General features: G+C 46.5%; 9 protein-coding genes across 9 annotated transcripts; 4 read left to right on the forward strand and 5 right to left on the reverse strand.

The window, feature by feature from the left end:
• Window positions 1-274: 274 nt before the first annotated feature.
• Window positions 275-3191, reverse strand: JR316_0003502 (Tuberous sclerosis 1 protein-like protein; the record flags this gene model as incomplete). Its single annotated transcript, XM_047889274.1, has 7 exons — window positions 275-563; window positions 615-743; window positions 797-948; window positions 999-1202; window positions 1254-1880; window positions 1933-2562; window positions 2619-3191. 7 exons carry the CDS (start codon window positions 3189-3191, stop codon window positions 275-277), a joined length of 2604 nt encoding a protein of 867 aa, XP_047751648.1.
• A 288-nt stretch (window positions 3192-3479) lies between these two features.
• Window positions 3480-4238, forward strand: JR316_0003503 (Nascent polypeptide-associated complex subunit alpha; the record flags this gene model as incomplete). Its single annotated transcript, XM_047889275.1, has 4 exons — window positions 3480-3704; window positions 3762-3839; window positions 3890-4163; window positions 4219-4238. The coding sequence occupies 4 exons, from the start codon at window positions 3480-3482 to the stop codon at window positions 4236-4238; spliced, it is 597 nt and encodes a 198-aa protein (XP_047751649.1).
• A 117-nt stretch (window positions 4239-4355) lies between these two features.
• On the reverse strand, window positions 4356-6025 carry JR316_0003504 (tRNA (carboxymethyluridine(34)-5-O)-methyltransferase; the record flags this gene model as incomplete). Its single annotated transcript, XM_047889276.1, has 7 exons — window positions 4356-4733; window positions 4787-4855; window positions 4902-5144; window positions 5201-5355; window positions 5418-5518; window positions 5568-5706; window positions 5758-6025. The coding sequence occupies 7 exons, from the start codon at window positions 6023-6025 to the stop codon at window positions 4356-4358; spliced, it is 1353 nt and encodes a 450-aa protein (XP_047751650.1).
• Window positions 6026-6156: 131 nt separating this feature from the next.
• JR316_0003505 (Zinc-type alcohol dehydrogenase-like protein C16A3.02c) lies at window positions 6157-7486 on the reverse strand (the record flags this gene model as incomplete). The annotated part of the gene is made up of 6 exons (XM_047889277.1): window positions 6157-6281; window positions 6336-6397; window positions 6460-6725; window positions 6777-7084; window positions 7133-7275; window positions 7332-7486. The coding sequence occupies 6 exons, from the start codon at window positions 7484-7486 to the stop codon at window positions 6157-6159; spliced, it is 1059 nt and encodes a 352-aa protein (XP_047751651.1).
• Window positions 7487-8441: 955 nt separating this feature from the next.
• JR316_0003506 (Exportin-1) lies at window positions 8442-12525 on the forward strand (the record flags this gene model as incomplete). The annotated part of the gene is made up of 16 exons (XM_047889278.1): window positions 8442-8447; window positions 8507-8590; window positions 8647-8706; window positions 8806-8878; window positions 8941-9047; window positions 9100-9450; window positions 9503-10063; window positions 10116-10353; window positions 10402-10763; window positions 10817-10921; window positions 10978-11191; window positions 11250-11479; window positions 11531-11678; window positions 11737-11838; window positions 11903-12209; window positions 12279-12525. 16 exons carry the CDS (start codon window positions 8442-8444, stop codon window positions 12523-12525), a joined length of 3195 nt encoding a protein of 1064 aa, XP_047751652.1.
• A 537-nt stretch (window positions 12526-13062) lies between these two features.
• JR316_0003507 (Malignant T-cell-amplified sequence 1) lies at window positions 13063-13870 on the forward strand (the record flags this gene model as incomplete). The annotated part of the gene is made up of 4 exons (XM_047889279.1): window positions 13063-13073; window positions 13131-13283; window positions 13353-13450; window positions 13578-13870. The coding sequence occupies 4 exons, from the start codon at window positions 13063-13065 to the stop codon at window positions 13868-13870; spliced, it is 555 nt and encodes a 184-aa protein (XP_047751653.1).
• A 749-nt stretch (window positions 13871-14619) lies between these two features.
• JR316_0003508 (SRR1-like protein) lies at window positions 14620-16002 on the forward strand (the record flags this gene model as incomplete). The annotated part of the gene is made up of 6 exons (XM_047889280.1): window positions 14620-14773; window positions 14839-14978; window positions 15128-15223; window positions 15332-15486; window positions 15636-15685; window positions 15749-16002. The coding sequence occupies 6 exons, from the start codon at window positions 14620-14622 to the stop codon at window positions 16000-16002; spliced, it is 849 nt and encodes a 282-aa protein (XP_047751654.1).
• Window positions 16003-16298: 296 nt separating this feature from the next.
• JR316_0003509 (uncharacterized protein) lies at window positions 16299-17219 on the reverse strand (the record flags this gene model as incomplete). Its single annotated transcript, XM_047889281.1, has 1 exon — window positions 16299-17219. One exon carries the CDS (start codon window positions 17217-17219, stop codon window positions 16299-16301), a length of 921 nt encoding a protein of 306 aa, XP_047751655.1.
• A 473-nt stretch (window positions 17220-17692) lies between these two features.
• Window positions 17693-20578, reverse strand: JR316_0003510 (Anaphase-promoting complex subunit 3; the record flags this gene model as incomplete). Its single annotated transcript, XM_047889282.1, has 9 exons — window positions 17693-17911; window positions 17971-18099; window positions 18204-18321; window positions 18374-18732; window positions 18787-19185; window positions 19269-19674; window positions 19726-19939; window positions 19997-20170; window positions 20233-20578. 9 exons carry the CDS (start codon window positions 20576-20578, stop codon window positions 17693-17695), a joined length of 2364 nt encoding a protein of 787 aa, XP_047751656.1.
• Between the last annotated feature and the right edge of the window lie 207 nt (window positions 20579-20785).

A 20785-nucleotide genomic window follows, 5' to 3' on the forward strand; every position in this document is an offset into this window, starting at 1 on the left:
GGGGGCAATACAGACTTTTGGTGGAGATAGAGTAGATGAAAGTAAGAGACTTGGAGGTGAAAAGAAACGCAGCCAGTGCGCGCTTTTATGTATCCTGAAAATTAGTTCTCGAAGAATCCTAAACTTTCCTTTTGCGGTAAATCTCATGGATCCATGTGGAAACTTCTGGAACAACTTTGCAACAAACATCATAACAAAGAACAATCCTTCTATGCGTTAGAATTTGGCATCATGTCATATTAAAAAGTACAGATAGTCGCAGTATGTGGTATGTTTAATGGAACGGCCGTGGTGAAAGAATCGGACTCGCTCTCGGTTCAGAAATCAAGCTTTGGCGGCTATGCTGTCCTTTCAACAGTTGCACCATCGCCTGCAGTTCTTCCACTTCGTCTTTCAGTACTTGATTTTCTTCGCGAAGTTTCGTGTTCGTTTCACTCAGAGCAACTTTTTCCAGTTGCAGTGCAGCCATGCCTTCAACAAATGGCGTACGCGAATTTGTTGTCACCTTGCGTCGCATCTGAGCAAGTTGGGCTTCAAGAGTCTGAATCTGTCGCCGGTAACCCCTAAAAACATATTAAAATTTTCGTCCAGATTGCAAAGGTATCCCGACTTACCGTGCGAGTTCTTCCAATTCAACCTGTGCCGCTTCCATGCTCTCCAACCGCAATGTCATCTGCTTATACTGGCTTCGCATAACACTGATGTCGTTCTCTTGTTCTTTGAACTTTGCAAAATCCTCATCCCTGCAAGCATTTTCAGCGTTCCTTATTGACTTGGTCAAGTGACCGCTCCATACCACATGCTTTGCACCTTGATGTGTTGCTCAATCTGGCGTTCATAATCATGCAGTCTGTCGATTTTGTGTTGGTTCTCTTTCTTTTGAGTAGAGAGATCAAACACTTGTTTTGAGGCCTCGGCCAGCAGTTTACCTTGTGCGTCGAAAAGAGCCTGATATATAGGGGTTAGCAATGCTGATGCGGTATTAAAAGACCACAAACCCTGGCTTCTTTCTCCGCAGTGCGCAGTGTCGCCGCCTCCAAAAACCAACTCTTTTTCTCATCACGAAGTTCTTTCAATTTTTTCTGCAGCTCCGCATTCCAATCTGCATATTTATTCTTTGCGTTAGAGGCTTGCATTTTATGGTCCCGTAGCTCCTTTTCGAGCCGAGTAACTTGAGTACGATACTTGCGAAGCTTGTTATACTGATGCTATTGTTAGCCTGGGTATCTGGTGTCAAATAAATAGACGCTCACCAAGCCTTGACGTTCTGTTTCAGCAGTTTTCATGAGAATCCTGTCTTGATACAGACGGGCAATATGTTTCGCATTCTCGCGGGACAACCAAAGTTCAAAATTGAGGTCATTTCTCAGTAGAAGAACTTCACGCTGAAGCCCGGATATAGCCTGAGCGACATGTAAAGAATTAGGATCTTGTTCGAGGGTTGCCATAGGAGGTAGGTCGTTTGGCTCTGGAGACGATACGCCAATTGCCGAGAATAGTGAGTGAGGCCACTGAGACGTAGGTTGGATAACTTCTAAATCGAGTTTAGATTTCAGAGCTATTGTAGTATCAATCATATCTTGCAGCGAAATAACTGCCTTCCCGGAGGAAAGATCGATTGGCTTTATGGAATGTGATTCGGGAGGAGGTCTTGGATCTGATGTTGTAGACGATGATTCTGGTGGGTTCAGGGAAGGTGACGGCCGTCCTGATATATAACGTGCTCTAAGGCCGACAGCAAGATTTCGGATGTCGAGCATGGCTGCTTCGCTGACTATCCGCGATATGTCATACTTCATCCAGAATTCCCGTTGTTCAAGTTCAACGATAGCATCTCGCCAAATCAGCAGAGGGTGACAATTATGTTCCCTAACCAAGTTCTACAGGATATGTCATATGAGAGGGCAATTTCTACAGACATAAAATACTCACCTCACTTCGTCGCCGAATTTCGTCCTGATCCAAAGCATCCTTCCAACTTTCAAGATACGGACTTGGAGTGTTGCTGTCAGTCAGATATTGAGCGGGGTCACGAAGGAATTTTAAAACATTGGAAGGATATAGATAATAGAGTATAGTGAAGTAAGGTCTCGATGAAGGTGGCATTGGTGTCGCAACATTGAAAACCATTTCTAGTCGGTCCCATGTTATTTCGGGCGAGATAGTGAGCACAGGATTTGTTTCCTGCTCGAGTTCCTTCTCGAAATCGACGTCGACTTCATCTCCCGTGGGGACTCTGTCTTTCGATGCTCGCCTCTGTTTCCAGCACATGATCCTTGCTAATATAGCAAGCAGTTTGGGTAACATGCTTTTGAGATCCTCTCGGGCATGAACGGCAAAGAAAGGTAATAGTTTCACAATCAACGTGACACCGAGAGTACAAGCGGTCGATGAATTATCCAAGAATAGAGAGAGCAGTAGGCTCTGCATGAGGGGAAGTTTGGGAAGTATTTCAGCAGCGGTGGCGAAGTTCGGGGCGCAACTGAAGACATTTAATAAAGTAAGCAGTTGCAATCGTGAGGACCGAGTAGCAAAATGTTGATCAACTTCATTAAGAAGGTCCTTGCACCCATCGCATATTAGAGATGGATAACATTGCAAGTTTATTACCAGCATACCTCGGGCCTTTCGTTTCCGAACTTGACCAAGATGTCTTCGAGGTTGTGTTTCCAGTGCGTCCGCTTTATTCGCTCTTCTTCATCCAAACCTGCCCACTCCAAAACATCATCACCAGAACTTTCATTGAAAGCATCCAATAAGTAGAGTTCTAATAGACGCCTCCGGAAGTCCCTGACTTTATCAGCATATATTTCGTTTGCTTTTTGTAGAGCCGAGATGATGAGTTCTTTGGCGTGACTGACAGCTTGAGTGGGTAGCTTTGGCTCACGCAAAGCAGGGCGAAGGACAAGATCAAACCAAGAAATGACAGATATCGACGATAGAACAGGTCCTAGGTGATACAGGATGGCCAGGAATATCTCCGTTTGCTGGAGACACGAATGGTCAACGACTTCATCATATATTGATTGCAAGTCCTCTCCGAGCTGATTAATTTCGGGTTCCTGATCCTCCGCAGAGGCACAGTCCAGAACAAACTCGTCAATAACGGACAAAAGGTCATTCAATGACAGTGCATCTGGTGCGTTCTCTAGGGTAGAACGCACTAGACGGGGTAGCGCAGGATTTGGCATCAGACTGAGGGGCTTCCTGCCGCGGAAGCCAGCATCAAGGTACCGGACTTTGACTCTGAGTGATTAGCCAATCAAACCACATCAAGACCAAATAATTTCTCTCTGCTCGCTATTCGACACGTCGAGCTCGCCGTCAGCAGCACCCTCCACGCCTCTAAAATAAAGGTGAGGCCGAATTTATGCCCTTTTCGACCCCAGTAGGAATAGATATAACGTTCGGGAACGTTTCCGAAGGGTGGATGCGCGTTCTGTGTGTAGGATGAACACTGACGCGTCACCTCATGTCAGATGTCCGCCCATATCGAGGAAGTTGCATCCGACCACTCTGACCACGAAGGTCACGACCACCATGACCATGACCACGACCATGACCATGAGGAAGATCCCACGTCTGCAGCTGCCCTTGACAAAATCCAATCTCGCTCAGAGCGCAAGGCCAGGAAGGCTCTCCTTGGTCTCGGATTGAAGAAGGTTCCTGGTATCACCCGGGTGACATTGAGGAGACCCAAAAATGTACGCGTTTTTACTTTCTGATTAAGCCTTGTTTCTGACCCTTGACTGCGCGAATAGGTTCTCTTCGTCCTTGCTTCCCCAGAGGTGTACAAGTCGCCAAACAGCGACTGCTACATCGTCTTTGGTGAGGCTAAGGTGAGGTATCCAAATTTGTATTATGTGCTTTATTCTAAGTAAATCTGCAGATCGAAGACATGAACTCTCAGGCCCAGATGTCTGCTGCCCAGCAGCTCTCATCAAGCGGTGCCGGCGCTGCTCCCACCCTCGAGGAATCTGGCGCTGGTGGAGACGACGACGACGACGATATCCCCGACCTGGAGGCCCCAGAAGATGATGGCCCTGTGGACGAGACCGGCGTTGACCCCAAGGACATTGACCTCGTTATGCAACAGGTCAACTGCTCCCGCGCTAAGGCCGTACGAGTTCTGAAGGAGAGTGGAGGAGACTTGATCAACGCTAGTGAGTCGAAATATAAGTTGTTCATGTTGATATCTCTAATATATATCTTTTTCAGTCATGGCGGCGAGCGAGTAGATTCCCTGTATTTAGTTGTCGTCGCACTATTTCCGGATATTCATTCCGTTGCTTTCGTTGGTCTCGTTTGCTCTAAGAATTGTGTGACGAATTATCCGGCGGAAGTAAGATATTAAATCATATTTGCCATCGCTGCAGTTCAACATAATAATTGGATCGCTCCCACCCATCCTGTACAATCTCAATCCCTTGCGTATCCTTTTCGCCTTGTGGGGGCTTTTGCCCTACCTGCAAACCCAACTCTGCAGCAGCTTCTAACACAAGGCCAGACAGCTCTCCCTTGGCGAACATATGATAGTATCGATTGAACACTTGAGGCGAAGTTTGTGTTTGAGGATTATTTGACAGTACCCAAGGAACGATGACATCTTTTCCCGAAGATGAAAGTATCTCCTCATCCGCGACGACCTTCCTCTTGGAAAGTTCGTCTTGTTCGATTGCCCACACATAGATCAGTAGACGTCCATGCACAGGCGAAGTTGATTGTATTAAACACTAGATAACAGCTTCAGCAATATTTTTATTTGACTTGAAAACAACATTATCACCTGAACGGCCATTCGCCTTCTTTCGTGGGTTGCAAGGTGGTGAATAGTGGCAATCGATATCGCGTAGTCCTGATCCTCGTTGAGCCGTGATCATTTACAAAATAAACGTTCTTACAAAAATCCCCTTTCTCCATGGATTGTCGAGGACATTCCCCAACACTACTTCACGAAAAATATTGGCATTTCCTGCTGTCCTTGCAATACCTAGAAGATTTTTACTCCGATCAAGACCAATCGTCCAGATATCTCCCGGACGGTCAAGAGGTAAAGGCAGATATTTTCCGTTGCCAGTTCCAGAATCAAGGCCAATGGATCCCGTAGTTAAACTCTGAAGAAAAGCAGCAATTATGGGCCATGGCTATCCTGACGATTGTTGAGTGGGGGTCTAGAGATTCCATGAGTTGCAAAATTCACCTTATATCGCGTAGAGGAAAAATGGGAGGCAATTTCATTATAAATTGCGTGAACATTCTGGTCTTCATAGGTCTGAGGATCTCCTTCTACCTTTGCTGCTTCTAAAGCACGGAGAGTCATGTTGAGATGATGGAGGCTTGAAACAAAAACTTGAACTAATAACTCGATCAATCGTCTTCTTTCTTGTATCTAATTCATCCATATAATCAAATGAAACCCATTTCTTCATCCATAATTCTTGCAAACCGGCTTCCATCAAATGCAGGAAATGGTTTGACGTCAGACGGATCGAAATCATTAATGGTCTTCGCCAAATTTCTATAATCCATTTTAGAGGCGAAACAGCTGGAAACCGGGCAACACTTACTCGACACTCGTTGATTTAAGATAACCCATTTCTTGCAAAGCTAAAGCAAGTTCTTCTTGATGGTTGTCGAGAAGAGTAGGATTTGGAACCACTATCATAGGTTTGCCCATTCGGCGGACGTCCAGGATTGTACCGGAACCTGGTGGCCATTCAGCAAACTCCAACCGATAACCACAACATTACAACCAACCAGCATGGCTCACGACGAGATCTGCTTTTTCGTAATCTTCTTGTAAAGATGGTTTGAACTTATAAAATTCAATGTCAACCCCAGCCCTTTCCATCCTATGAGTTTGATTGTCCTGGATAGCCGTAGAAAACTCAAACGCAGAGTTGCCACATTGCACGACAAGGTTCGTATAACCCTTGGTGCGAAAGCTCAACAGAACTGTTTTTGTGAAGATAGCGGATATCAATGAATCGAAACGAGTGGACCCGACAGTTACGAAGGCAAGCATGATATTTATGCACGTTAATTTGCCTTACTCAGGTGTTGATACATAAAATGGATAACCGACAGAAAAAATCAAGCAGAATTGGACACAACTAGTAATCTCTGCCATAATGATCGTCTTTCTAACCTAACACTTCAATTGACTCCCGGATCAATCTTGACAATTACTTTACCCCGAGCTCTCGAGGTCATGATTTTGTCATATGCAGCTAAAGCATCGTGCAACTCGTACACGGAATCGACGACAGGCTTGACTTTACCTGCATCGAGGAGTGTCAGAATTACGTGAGTAAGTGGCCTCGCGAGATACCAACCATCCGCTACTAATTTTTGAATTGCATTCAAATCATCGGGGTTGTTTTTTGTGAAGATTACACTAGGTTTTATCGAAATCATTGACTCGGAAAGGTTTCAATTATAAGAACCAAAAGGGCTCACGAATATCTTCTGTTTATCCCTCCGAGAACGGCAGGCGTGAACATAGCGAGTAAGGTTTTTACTAATTTCCATGCCTCGCCAATGGATATCTTTGTGGGCATAGGTCCAGATGAGATGAAAATGCCATTCGGTGCCAAGTACTTTTCACTATAAGTAAAAAGAGACGGGTCAATTACACCGACTGCGTCGTAAATGACATGATATTTTGTCGTCGGTGGGTTTTCGAGTAACTGGGCGTAAAGCGGTTTTTTCGTGTAATCAATGAACTGCGCAATGGCAATCAATACGATCCTGCTCAAGAACCTGAAATGTTATACTTCATCTGCGCCTAATTCACGGACAAGATCTTCATTTTTTTCGGACGCAGTGGCGATGACTTTTGCGCCTTTCGCTTTGGCAAATTGAATGGCATATGCACCTAATGAGGAGCTACCTCCGTTGATGAAAACTGTTTGGTCTGCCTCGAGTTTGGCAATGTGAAACAAAGCCTGATATGATGTTAGCGCAGCGACGGTGATCCCAGCAGCTTGGGTAGGAGTAATGTTGGGTGGTCGCTTTACAAGTGCGCTAGACGGAACACGCGCGTACTGGGCCAGTGCCCCTTGTTGAGTTTTCCACTGTAAATCTGCGCACAACGTTTATTAGATGTAATCTCCATTGCTATATGGCACACCTGCAGGTATCCACCCGAATACTGCTTCGCCATCTGTAAACTGTGTGCTATTTTCTTTAACGACGACGCCGGCAAAATCGAGCTCGGCAACGTGGGGTCGCTTGATTAAAAAGTTGGGTACTGCTACCATCAATTTCCAGCCACTGAGAGCAACAATAAAGTATAGACTTAATCCAGAGAATTTTGCTTGAAAGCGTACCCAGGATTTAAAGCAGCAGCTTGTATCTTTACAAGGACCTCGTTGTCTTCAAGTTTTTTTGGAACTGGCCAATCCGTTTTGAAAGCCAAGGCTTTGATAGGAAACCCTTGACGAGTAACGACCCAAGCATGCTGTTCACTAGGTATGGACTCCATGAGAGAAGTGAGTAGGTCACAGTCGTTTGCCAGAAACTTGAATATGTTAGACAGATTCCGTCAGCGCTCGATGCACTGTCGTCATTCTATCTTCTTAATAATCATTAACCATGTTTGGTAAATGACCATGACGGAAAGTAGTCTCAAGGCGGCAAGATATCAGGGAGTGGAAAGATAGATACAAAGATACAACAAACAAAACGAAAACGGGCGTAATCCAATTACAGTGTTATGTAAATTTATAATAGCGAAGAAAAACGCTAAGAACGAGGTATTTATCCAAATTGTTCTCCACGCTCAGCATGTTTCTTGATGTGATTAGGCATCCTTTTACGAGTAGACAGGCAGTCATATTTGAGGTTATAATTGCGCCAGTGAAATGAATTCGGAGCAACGGATTGCCGCAATCAGAAGAATTCCCGAGTCAAGCTGTACCCCATGACCAATGAGTTACACAAATATCACATAAGATGTACAGCGGAAGTAAAGAATAACGAAGAAATATAACATGGTTTGTGATTCATTTCCCCAAGATTGTGTCGGAAAGGCAGCCATAAAAGTTACAGACATAGATATGCTTCCAGCTTGAAGCATTATACAGGTCCATCCAGTTTGATTACAGTCGACAGAACTAGAGAGTTGAGCTTGAAGCAGAGTTCTTTCTATGAGGCGTGGGGTGTATGGGGCGTATGTGGGTGTGCATGGAGCTTGCGGAAGGTTACGATACCCAGATGACAAGCTGAAGGAATTGATGACCAATACAAAATTAAAGCTCCGCTTGACCTGCATTGTCGTGATCCCGTGATGTGATTGCCGCCTCTAGAACAGAACAGAACTCGACGTTGAACGATCGCCCTCTGCCCAACTCCAACGTTGTGCCCACTGCCGCCTCTGATCTTCCCTTTCTCCCTCTCTAATCCGTATACACCAACGCACCTCTTGGAAACACCACATTATGGAAGTACGTCGTGCTTTATGATCGTTTTACTGGCCGATTATGTTCTTACTAATCTAATTCAGGTTCTACTTGATTTCTCAAGAGATTTCGATGTCGGTCTCATGGACAAAGTTGTTATGGCGTTTTACACGGGAGCTGGTCCAGAAGTACGTTCAATCCCACCGCGTCATTGTCTCTCTGGTCTGATCTGTGTATCCTCTAGCAACAACTAGCCCAGCAAATTCTCACCCAATTCCAAGATAATGCTGAGTCCTGGACAAGAGTACCAGATATCTTGGAGCATTCTTCATTCCCTCAGACGAAGGCGAGTCTCTTACCACTGCGATTTCTTTGAGCATCTGATTACAACGTCATTTTTTAGTATATCGGTCTTCAAATCCTGGAGAAGCTTATCATGACGAAATGGAAAACCCTGCCGGAGGGTCAGCGCCAAGGTAAAAGATCTTAACCATCGATATTGTTTCCTTTCAACATAGGCACTCATCTTGTTCAATAGGTATCCGGAACTTCATTGTCGGTATAACAGTTAAAGTCGCCTCCGATGAGGTCTCCTTCCGAAAAGAGAAGACATATATCAACAAACTCAATCTTGCTCTCGTTCAGGTACGTTATCCATCTTCACAATGTGCCTCATGTTACTCACTACCATTTATAGATACTCAAACAGGAATGGCCACATAATTGGCCCACATTCATAACCGAGCTTGTGGAATCATCCAAAACCAACCTGCCTCTCTGTGAAAACAACATGGTCATCTTGAAGCTGTTGTCGGAGGAGATTTTTGATTTCTCAGCGGAACAAATGACACAAACAAAGATAAAAAATCTTAAAAACCAGATGTGCGGTGAATTCTCAGAGATTTTCAAGCTTTGCTCAGAAGTGCTCGAAGAGGCACAAAAAGTATCTCTCATTAAAGCCACCCTTGAGACCCTTCTTCGATTCCTCAATTGGATTCCTCTTGGTTATATTTTTGAAACTACCATTATTGATTTACTTCTTAATCGGGTGAGTCCTCTTCTTCTATGGCAAGTATGCAATTGCTGATGGTGTTACGCAGTTCCTTGAGGCGCCCGAGTTCCGGAATATCACCCTCAAATGTCTTGCAGAGATTGCTGCACTTAATGTCGGAGCCGAATACGACCCCAAATTTGTTATTCTATTCGCTATGGTTATGACAGCTGTGAATCGTATGATTCCTCCCAGCACAAATATTGCGCAGGCCTATCAGAATGCTGGTGACTCTGGTCAAGAGCTTGTTCTTAACCTGGCACTTTTCCTCGCCAACTTCCTTTCTAATCACCTTCGCGTCGTCGAATCGGAGCAGAACCGTGATGTTCTGCTCAATGCTCATTTGTATATGGTCAAAGTATCACAGGTCGACGAACGCGAGATTTTCAAGATCTGTTTGGAATATTGGAACAAGCTGGTCGCGGAACTTTATGACGAAATCCAAAGTCTGCCTATCGGGGATTCGGGACTCTTAATGGGGTTGAGCCTAGGGGGCACAAATGGCGCCCAAAACATGCTAAACGGCATGTCTTTGCGCAAAAATATTTACAGTGATGTCCTCTCTAATCTGAGGTTGGTCGTCATTGAAAGAATGGTCAAGCCGGAGGAGGTTTGTTTTCAAGCGTAATACACAAACTCAATTTACTAATTTTTTGACCAAGGTACTCATTGTCGAGAACGATGAAGGAGAGATTGTCAGGGAATTTATGAAAGAGAGCGACACCATTGTTCTTTACAAACAAATGCGCGAACTCCTGGTCTATCTTACGCATTTGGACGTCACGGACACGGAAACCATTCTAACCGAAAAGCTCGCTAAACAGGTTGACGGTTCTGAGTGGTCCTGGAACAATTTGAATACTCTTTGTTGGGCAATTGGTTCAATCTCTGGAGCCATGAGTAAGTGACTTGACTATGCGGCGGAGATCTTACTCACATTCATTTCAGATGAGGAGACTGAGAAACGATTCTTGGTCACTGTTATTAAGGATTTACTCGGGCTATGCGAGATCAAGCGCGGCAAGGATAACAAGGCGGTCGTCGCGTCGGATATCATGTACATCGTCGGACAATATCCTCGTTTCCTCAAGGCTCACTGGAAATTTTTGAAAACTGTTGTTAACAAGTTGTTTGAATTTATGCACGAGACGCACGAGGGTGTCCAAGATATGGCTTGCGATACTTTCATCAAGATTGCGCAAAAATGTAGACGCCACTTCGTCATGCAACAATCTGGTGAACAGGAGCCATTTGTGGATGAAATTCTGCGCCTTCTTCACAGGATTACTGTAGATCTTTCCCCCCAACAGGTAAATAGTTTTCTGATGTATTTCCTTGACGCACAAGTCTAATTTTATCACAGGTCCACACATTTTACGAAGCTGTAGGATACATGATCTCCGCCCAACCTAACAAACCCCAGCAGGAAAAGCTCATTGCTAAATTAATGGACTTGCCCAATAATGCTGTACGTTTAATCAACACCTGTTGCTCTTTCTGTCATGAACTTAAAATTCGTTGTAGTGGGACTCGTTAATGGCACAAGCCGCGCAGAGCATGGACGTCCTGGCGAGCAATGACAATATTAAAATCCTAGCCAATGTCCTCAAAACCAATGTTTCCGCCTGCACTTCAATTGGAAGCTTTTATCTACCCCAACTTGGTCGTATCTTCCTCGACATGCTCGGTCTCTACAAGGCTGTAAGCGGCATTGTTAGCGAGACTGTCCAGAAAGAAGGTAGGCTTCATAGTATTTTTATGGTTCAACTAGATAAACCTAAACTTTCATCAATCAGGGGTTATTGCCACCAAGACGCCCAAAGTTCGACAACTTCGCACTGTGAAAAAGGAAATCCTCAAGCTCATGGAAACTTACATCAAGAAGGCGGAAGATCTGGACGCTGTTAACAACAACTTCATGCCTCCTTTGTTGGATGCCATCCTCGGAGATTATAGTCGTAATGTTCCTGCCTCTAGGGATGCAGAAGTCCTGAACGTGATGGCCACTATTATTCAAAGACTCGGGGTATGTCTTATCTTATGCCGTGTAAATACCTTGTAGCTGAAAATGCCTCAGCCCCTTCTAACACCACAAGTTCCTGCAATCCTCGAAGCCGTCTTCGAGCCTACTCTGAACATGATCAATCAGGACTTTTCAGAGTATCCCGAGCATCGTGTGGGCTTCTTCCGACTGCTCCGTGTCATTAATCTGAATTGCTTCCCTGGTACGCGTACCATTTTTGCCACTGGATGAACTCCGTCTCACTGTCACTCTTTTTATAGCTCTCTTGACCATTCCACCAAACAACTTTAAGCTTTTCATGGATAGCATAATTTGGGCCATCAAACACACGATGCGTGATATTGCTGACATTGGTTTGAACTGTATGTGGCATTTAATTGGAATATTGAGTATAGGACGGCGATTAACTGTCCTGTTTCCATTTAGTGTGTCTCGAAGTCGTCAACAATTTTGCTACAGCTGCCGATCCTGCCGTTACAAATGCATTTTTCCAACAGTACTTCCTCAGCATAGTCCAGGATATCTTCTTCGTCCTGACAGATACTGACCACAAGAGTGGTTTCAAACTCCAGAGTGTTTTGCTTGCACGCATGTATCAACTTATTGAAATGAACGTCATCCAAACGCCGCTGTTTGATCCGTCTCAAGTATCTGACCCAGGAGTAACCAACACGACATTCCTGCGTGAATATACGGCAAATCTATTGAAGACCGCTTTCCCTCATGTTCAAAAGTACGTGTTATTTGTCCCCTTTATCTCCACTGAATTAACCCACTTCTTTCTCTGGTTCGGTTTTCACAGCTCACAAGTTACCGTGTTTGTCAATGCCCTTGTCGAGAACCATAACGACATCAACCGTTTCAAATTGGCACTCCGTGACTTTTTGATCCAACTCAAAGAGTTCTCGTCGGGAGACAATACAGAACTCTTCTTGGAGGAGAAAGAGATGGAGACTCAGCAAAAGGCAGAAGCGGAAAGACAGGCCGCGATGCGGGTTCCTGGAATGCTCAAGCCCAGTCAGCTTGATGATAACGACACAGATATCTGATCTAATGGACGGTAAACGGGACCGGTTGCATCTCTCATGTTTTCTTTCTTTCTTTTTATCCTTCAGGTTTACCCACTTTTACAATGTACAACGATCTGATACGTAAAGCCAACACAGCACGCCCCCCTCTTCCCCACCTTACCATTTCCGTAATCTTGTACAGCTTGTCTAGCTTTGCTATCGTTTCCTTTGACTTTCTATCTCTCTAACGCTCTCGAAAGCATTGTCTTTTTTTATGTACCAATACCAAACGAGAAATAATGTAGAAGTAATCTTACAAACGCGTCAATCAATTGATATTGTCTCGTTTACTTCGCAAGCAAAACCACAAGTGCAAGTCGGCAGTTTGTTCATTTGCTTTTGCGAGTCAACTTGGACAAAAATAGTCACGCCGAAACATGTAATACGCAACGCGCTTCCTGGTCACTGATTCTTCATTTCATCACCACCATTAACTTGCACCCCATATTTTGACTTCACGCTTGAATCAAGTCGGTTCATAGTTCAGTATCATATATCTGGCAATCGGGTTGTAGAATGTTCAAAAAGTAAGTTGCTGACCTAGATTATCTAGCCGGTTCATGTGGTTCTGATAATAATGATAGATTCTCAGCGGCCACAGATATCGCAGGCCATACTCCTGTTAAATCTTCAGTGCAAAGACAAATCCGAGCTGCGGTCCTTTCCCAATGGAAGATAGAACCTGAGACTTTGGAAGCGATCTGGCCAAAGAAAGAGGGACTCGTCCATGTCAAGTGGTCCGTTTTAATCAGTACTTTGCATGGGATCGGGGGACCGCCATTCTGACGTATTTCGCCATTGCATAGCAGAGAGCACGTCTCAGTGTACACAGTGAACTCCGAGCCGCTATTTTTCCAGCATTTCGACGGACCATTCTATCCCACACTGCGCCTTCTGCACAAGTGTATGTGTCCATGTCCATCGTTTGGCCCATCCGTGGATTTGAATTGCTCTTTTTCTTGCTCTTCTTGCATCATTCTACACAAATCCTTTTGTTCCGACTAACGTGTACTTTTTTACTTTGACATCAGATCCTTATATCCTTCCCAAAGTTCAAGTTGATCGTGGGGCTATCCGGTTCCTTTTGGCAGGCGCCCATATGATGTGCCCTGGAATGACATCCAAGGGCGGGCGCCTTCCTCCTGCGGAGGAGCAGATACCTGCGGAAAACATGGTCGCGATCCACGCAGAAGGGAAAGAACACGCAGTCGGGGTTGGGATTACAAAACTCAGCACCGAAGACATGAAGAAAATTAACAAAGGCGTCGGGGTCGAGACCGCGACATATCTGGGAGATGATCTGTGGTCGCTGACGACCTTATAGAGCCCATGTGTGGATGGAATTACTCAGGTAATCGATCTGTGAAGGTCGTGTGTATGTGCCTCCCAAGTTTCCCGACATGGATGCGAAAAAAAATATTATGATCTTCGTTTTGGTCTCGAAAGTCTCGCAGACGTTGATATCACGAAAGGCTCCATAACACGGGGTGCCGTTGCGATCTATATTCAGAATTCAGAAAATAGGAGATATTGTCAGAAGGCGACACCCTGTGATCAACAGAGGTCAAAAAGCGCTCATAATGCCCCTCTCTGACTCACAGTGATTTATATGTGAATGCATTCAGTTCTTTGAATGATGGTTGAGGGGAGGGAGATTCTCCGCAGGCACAAGGCTAATCATCATTGGTCGCAGCCTCTTCTTTCGCAGTTCACGAGTTATGGGTCTGTGAATATCTACTGGAGTCGGTGCCGCCGACAGCACGAAGCTACCAGCGCTTCCGACAAAAATGTGCATGGATATGATATGATATTGCGAATGACTACAACAATAGCGACGTGATCGATTACACTTGAACTTCTACCCCAGAACGTGCTGATGGAATGACTATGGCTGAGTTGCGCAGGATGACGATAATTGCCCTCTAAAAGGTTGAATAACGAGCCTAATTACGACAGGCGAACCGGTTCGCGAACTCGGTTAGGTAATTAGAGTGGGCTTGCTTGGGCGTGTTTGGATGGACCAAGTGAGTTATTACTCCATCCCATCCCACTTGTGCTTATTTGGCGGATATGATGAACGCTCATTCATTTGCTTATTCGGACTTTATTCCTGTCAAATCCAGGAAAAACAGAAATCGCAAAGGCAAATCATCTCCCCCGCTATCCACCCTGTTGGCTGCCCTGCAAGAGCAGCTCAGACAGGAGGAATGGTTCGCGCAATGTTCACGTCCGTGTGCCTTCAAGTCCGCTCAAATCCCCGTTTCCATCCTGACGTCCGTCTGTTATTGGTAGGAATATTAGATAGCTCGTGGAGTGGCTTCTCTGCGCAAAAACCGGCGGTACTGTGTCTTGGTTTGGGAAGCCCGAGCTCGTCTCTGGTTGCCCGCGTCCAGCTCGCGTTTCTGACGGAGACTTGTAAGCGGCTTGACATTGTAAGTTCTGAGCCCTAATATCCATCATCCGTCATGATATCTCGTGTCATCGTGCGCTTCGGTATCATACCTGAACAACTTTACTTGAATGTCCATCCCCTACGGCGTGCTACCTCGCCGGAACCAAACTCATCCCTTGTTTCTCACAGGCCGCCGATAGCGTATCACTCTATGATCCTATATTCACCACGGAAGATACCGCTCTCTTCGAAGAGCTCCAGATGAATGTCTTGTCCAAAAACAGAGCACGTATCTTTTCTGCCGTCATCGTCTACGCACCCTTCTTCTGAGACGAAAGTCATTGACCGTTTGCCTTTGTGCGGAATTTTGTCTTTGCCTTTCTCTTATTTCAGGACACGGAATCTTATAGTTTGTCCGTCCCAACAATATGCTTCATGCCCCACTGTGACATCGAGCTTTACGACACCCTTCTCCGAGCCAATTGGAATAAAGAAGGCCTCTCGAACCTCTTTCTACTCGGTAACCAATTGCAAGAGTATCTAGACAAGTGAGCTCATTCCTACTCCCTATTTCTCTTCCCGTATTGCTCTCCAACGCACTATTGGCAAAGGATGATGTCAGTTTACTCATATCATTCCCTTTTTTTTTTAAAAAAAAAACTTCTCCACCGCGACTGTTCGTTTCCCGGAACTAAAGCAAACCAGCAAGCGTGCTGGAGACGAGTGTCCCGTTCCTGTTGCGAGCTGGTGAGAAATGCGACTTATATGTCATGGTCAATCTCACGCGACCCAATAATCAATTTATTGTAGCCCCGGCACTTGATAGCCAGCCGTTTCCTATTGCAAGCGCTTGGCCTACCGCGTTCAATAACATGTCTGCCCAATGCGTCTCGCAGTCCCGTCCCGGCATCGTAGACTTGCTGCTAGCTGCTCCTGCTTCTGCAGCTGCAGCTGGTGCCTCTTCGAAGCCCGAAAAGGACAATTCATCGGAGGAAACATTGGAAGGGGAAAGCTGCCGCGGTATTTTAGAAAGCGCTCGAGCATCATCTCCTCGGCCGACGTAATGAAACCAATATAATTTCCCTTTGCCACACGACCGGCGTCCGGTATCCGTCGGAGTTTTTTTTTTCACACCAAGTGTTGTATACAAGTGTTGTACCGTGTATTGACAGTGTGCTCTCCGTTTCCGGCGTTCTCAGGAAGGATACCAAAAAAACCCCTTATCAATTGGGAATTGGAAACAAGCCTAGGTGGTAATATACGATAAGACATGCAACGATGGTGGGCATATGTAACTGAGAGACAAGAAGAAAAGACTAAGCGGAGCGAGACGATAGGGAGTAATAATATGAAAAGGGAACTAACACTCTTGATAATGATTATACGAAGTATGAACGTGTTCATCTGGGAAGGGAAGGGGATCAAACTCGAAAGGATGGAAATAAGAATCATTGGAGTCGACATAGACACGGGGGCTGGAGTAGCGCAGTCTACTGCGCTCAGGGGGAAGGGGGATTGAAGCTGCATCTACCAAAGACAGAGAAGAGCTAGACATGCCAATAGAGGGTGTGGTTGGCGCGTCAGATTCATCGTCCGAGGTGTCTTCTATAGCGTCAGGCACAGGCAGGTCTTCTATGTCGTGGGTGTCATAATAAGGAAGAGGGTCTTCATAGGGAGCTGAAACAGACGGAATAAGAGGATCAAAATGTGAGTCGAAATGGTAAGCATGGATAAGAGAAGATTGATAAGGAGGATATGGCACAGGATATGGTACAGAAATGGAAGGCGGATAATAAGCAGGCTGATTCGGAAGGTCGTCGGACGAAGACATGGGTGAGCCCAGGGGACTATACAACGGAAATTCGTCGTCTTCGACGGTTATGGTTGCACTATGAGTGTCCGAGTCGACAGCGAATTCGTCGTCATCCTCATCGTCGCCTAGTTCCTCTAGCAGAGAGTCGAGCCACTGGGCCTCCGCGCCCCGTATACCGGAAGAGGCAGACGAAGGAACAAGCTGGCCCGCGTCTGGAAACATGAACGCGTCAGTTTCCATTGACCCCAATACCTCTTCTGACTCATCATCCTCGCTGTCGTCTGTGGGATAGGCAGAGTGTATGTCAGACTGGGTAGCGAGTAGTGTGCTGGTGGTCAGCGCAGGGGAGGAGACGATGGAATTTTTGAGTAGAACCCAGCGGTGCAGGCTGCAGCTGTCTCGACCAGAGGTGGAGAGATGCAGCTTGGAGCGGGTCAAAAGCGAGAGAGCAGACGAGTCTGAAGACATAGAGCAGTTGGTTGATGAAGTCTGTTGCAAAGCAAAGGGTGAGATGGATACGGAAGCTGGTGGGAAATGAGTACGCGAGAACACAAAAAAGAGGTAGAGAGTGGAGACGTACGTTGGGGAGAGTTGTGTGGGTCACCAGTGGGGTATGCGGTAGACAATTTCAGGTTCAAAGAGGAGGGAGCCGTTCTTGGAGGTGCGAACGAGTTTGTTGACCATTCTCGACGGTGGTTAGGCGCCAGGGATGCTGGGCAATGTAGAGCGGACTTGGTTGAACAAGACTAGGCGGACATTGTGCTCGTGGTCGTTGTGGTTGAGGTCGTGGTTGGGGGCAAGACACGAACAGCGGACGGCCATTTATATCCAAATAGTACCAATGACTCACAGGTCACATAAACGAACCGTTACTGTGACAGCGAATCGAACCGAGCGAGTCGAATTAGACTAGACTAACTAAGTATGTACATAATTGCAAGCTATCCTTCGTCCATCTGCTCGTCTCCCTCGTCCTTCACAGTCTCCAGCAGCTTTTTGATCTTGCTGATGCTCTTTGGAGAGATGTCCCGCGCAGCAGCCAGCGTCTGAGCAGACTTGACCACATTCCCCAGCAGTCGGTATGCCTTGGCCAGCTGGAACACCACATTCGATTCGTCGGGCGTCGTGCTTCGCAGCAGCTCCAGGTCCTCGACCGCCGCCTGCAGCTCCCCGTCAGCAGACCGTCTCTCCAGGGACACAGAGTCTGAATCCCACTCACTGTGTACTTCCGCATCGAGACATAGATTTTCGCTCTCCGATATCTAACCAGAGCATTATCAGGTGCTATTCGGATGGCCTCGTTGAATAACGAGAGTGCCGTTTCTCGGTCGCCCCTCCGCTCGACAGCCTGTGGGAAAAAAGAAAAAAAATTAGCACAGATCGTCATAGCCCAGAAATTTCGCATCCCGGGCCCGTCTCAAAAAGACCGCCTGTCGATGACTCTGTACGCACCATTCCTACACATCCCAGCAGGACCGCATTCTTTGGGTGTATCTCTGATGCCTTTCGAAAATGGTATTCCGCTAGGCGCACTTTACTCATCCTCAGATAACAAGTTCCCAGGCCGTACCTGTGTGATCATATCAAAGATAAGCACTTTCGTCCTAGAAAAGGGTGCGTACCATGCATTATAATGGCGGGCATCTGCACGTAACGCCGACTGGAAGAAGTTGATAGCCTTATTGAGGTCTTCGTCTATTGACTCATGACCGCTAAGTGTGTACGCGTACGCACAGGTGGGATCAAGCTGGATGGCGCGCCGGAACGAAGTCAACGCTTGTTGGCGTTCCTTCTGTAGAGAAAATAGGTTTCCGATCGTGATCCAGGCCTGAGGTGACTGTGGGTTGATGTTGAGGAGTTCCTGCGCTAAGAACGACAGTTCGACGCTTCGCTGCAGGTGCCATAAAAGGGAAGAATACACTTCCAAATCCCACAATCGATAGGGGTCTTCTCTCCGTAGTGTTTTGAACGCCCGTTCCGCCTGCAAACAGTTTATGTCAATTGATAACGAATTCCTGATATGAAATACACGCACAGATGAAAAATCCTGTCTCTCATACTGCGCCCTACCGACCATCGCTAAAACAGTGCACGAATTCTGGTGTACATGCGGCAGTTGCTCCAGTTCGTCTAGGCATTTTTGGCAATCGTACAGGGCCAGAGCTCGCGTCGATCGAGCAAAGGATCGGACAAGCTCATATATATAATGTTCAGCTTGCTCGTGTTCATATTCTTCCTGAGCAAGTTGTTCTTGCGCTGAAGTCCAATTACTCGGAGAAGGCGAGGCTTCAGACCGTGGTGAAAGTGCGGCAGGTGGTGAGGGTGAATAAGCCACTTCCCCACCAACAGTCAGCCCTTCGTCTTTCTCAGATTCGGTGTTAGATTGCGTCCGCGAATGCGTGGTCGGTCGTCGTCGGTCGCGTGTAGAGCTCTGCTAAATTTAAACATTGACAAAAAACATTCATGAAATTAGTCCATGTCCTTAGTCGGAAGCAAGCTCAAAAGAAAAAGCATTACCTTGGAATGAAGCTGTTTGGGTCCGGTGCCTGTTTGCAAACGGGTACTCCGTCGTGTAGCGATATGGCCAGTAGCAGGTTGAGCGTTACTCTTCCCTGGCGCAGCATTTGTCCTAGAGGAAGTCGTTGGCTGAGAACGACGACCGGAAGATGAGAAGATGTTAGCAAATGACAAGGCCGGGCGTGCGCGTGCCTTTTTCAAGGGATCGTCCAGACTAGACTTGCTCGCTTTTGCTTTGAGGCCTTCAGGTTGTTGCGTAGTAGATCGCATCCTTTTCTGCACAGGTCCCGCTTCATCTGCTGACGAAAGCGGTCTAGAAACCGCCTGAGCTAGGCTGTTGCTTGTAGGTTGTGGACGGCTAACTAGGTACGAGTTATCTTCTGGTGAAAAAGGGTAAAATGTATGGCTACACGACCGTAATCAGAGTCAATACGCGTTTGGGATAGACTAAACTCACCTCGGCTCTGGAGGTGGAGCCATGCGAAATGGTTGTGGTTGTGAAATGTCCGGTTTCCATTGGCGAAAGAGGTTTCCCCCATTGCCAGTGTCGGGAGTGAAAAATCCAGCACCTGTCGCCACCGGCGCAGATTTCGGTGGGATGTCCTCTGGTGGCCCCCGTTTTACGGGTGGCGGTCGGGGTGGAAAAAGCTCATCAATATCGGGGATGGTGCCTTGTATTTGAACAAAGGATAAATTACAGAACTATCACACAAAGTCATTTCACGCACCGAGAGCACAAAGACCCTCAAAGGCTTCCCAAAGGTATGGATTGAGAGCTAAAGCGTCCTGAAAGCTACGCGATGCTTTCTCAGGCAAATTACCTTTGAAAGCTGTCGTGCCGGATCGACATCGTAGGACAGCTTCTTCAGGAAACGAATGTGCGATTCGGCTGCTTGATGACGCTGGAGCGACGTGATATATTAGCGGGCATATCGAGGGGATTGCGGGGGCACATTGAACGGACCTGAAGACACGTAGTTTGTATCGCGTAGTGTACACTCCAGTGCTTCACGCGCCTGTCTATGGCGGCCGAGTTTCATGGAGCAGCTAGCCTTAATCTCTAGACACCCTGTACAGAGTTCGTCATGTGCGCCATTGACAAGATGGAGGGCAGAGTAAGTTTGGCCTTCGCGCAGAAGGGAAGTGGCGTAGAGATGGCGCGCTTCGTGGTTGGTGCGATCCATGGAGAAATATCTCTCAGCATGAAAGACGGCAGACTTTGTAAGATCTGCGTCGAGACATGACCAAACGAGAGACTGGAATCGTTGGCGCAGGTGTGGATAGAAGCTTGTGGTTGATTCTGACTGCATGGAGAGCGTATTATTGGATATAGGACATGGAACCTTGCAGACGCAAAATGTCGAGACACAGAACCAAGTTCACGCGGCGGGTAGAGCCAGGAGATGGCTGGTTGAGGCTGGCGGCGAAACGCCAGAGAGGAAATACCAAGTAAGAGTAGAAAGAGACTTTCAAGCCAGCCAATTCAGACTTGACTCTGTTGATCTACAACACGACGA

Source organism: Psilocybe cubensis, chromosome 3 (genome assembly GCF_017499595.1).
Source record: "Psilocybe cubensis strain MGC-MH-2018 chromosome 3, whole genome shotgun sequence".
In the NCBI taxonomy this organism is placed as follows: domain Eukaryota; kingdom Fungi; phylum Basidiomycota; class Agaricomycetes; order Agaricales; family Agrocybaceae; genus Psilocybe; species Psilocybe cubensis.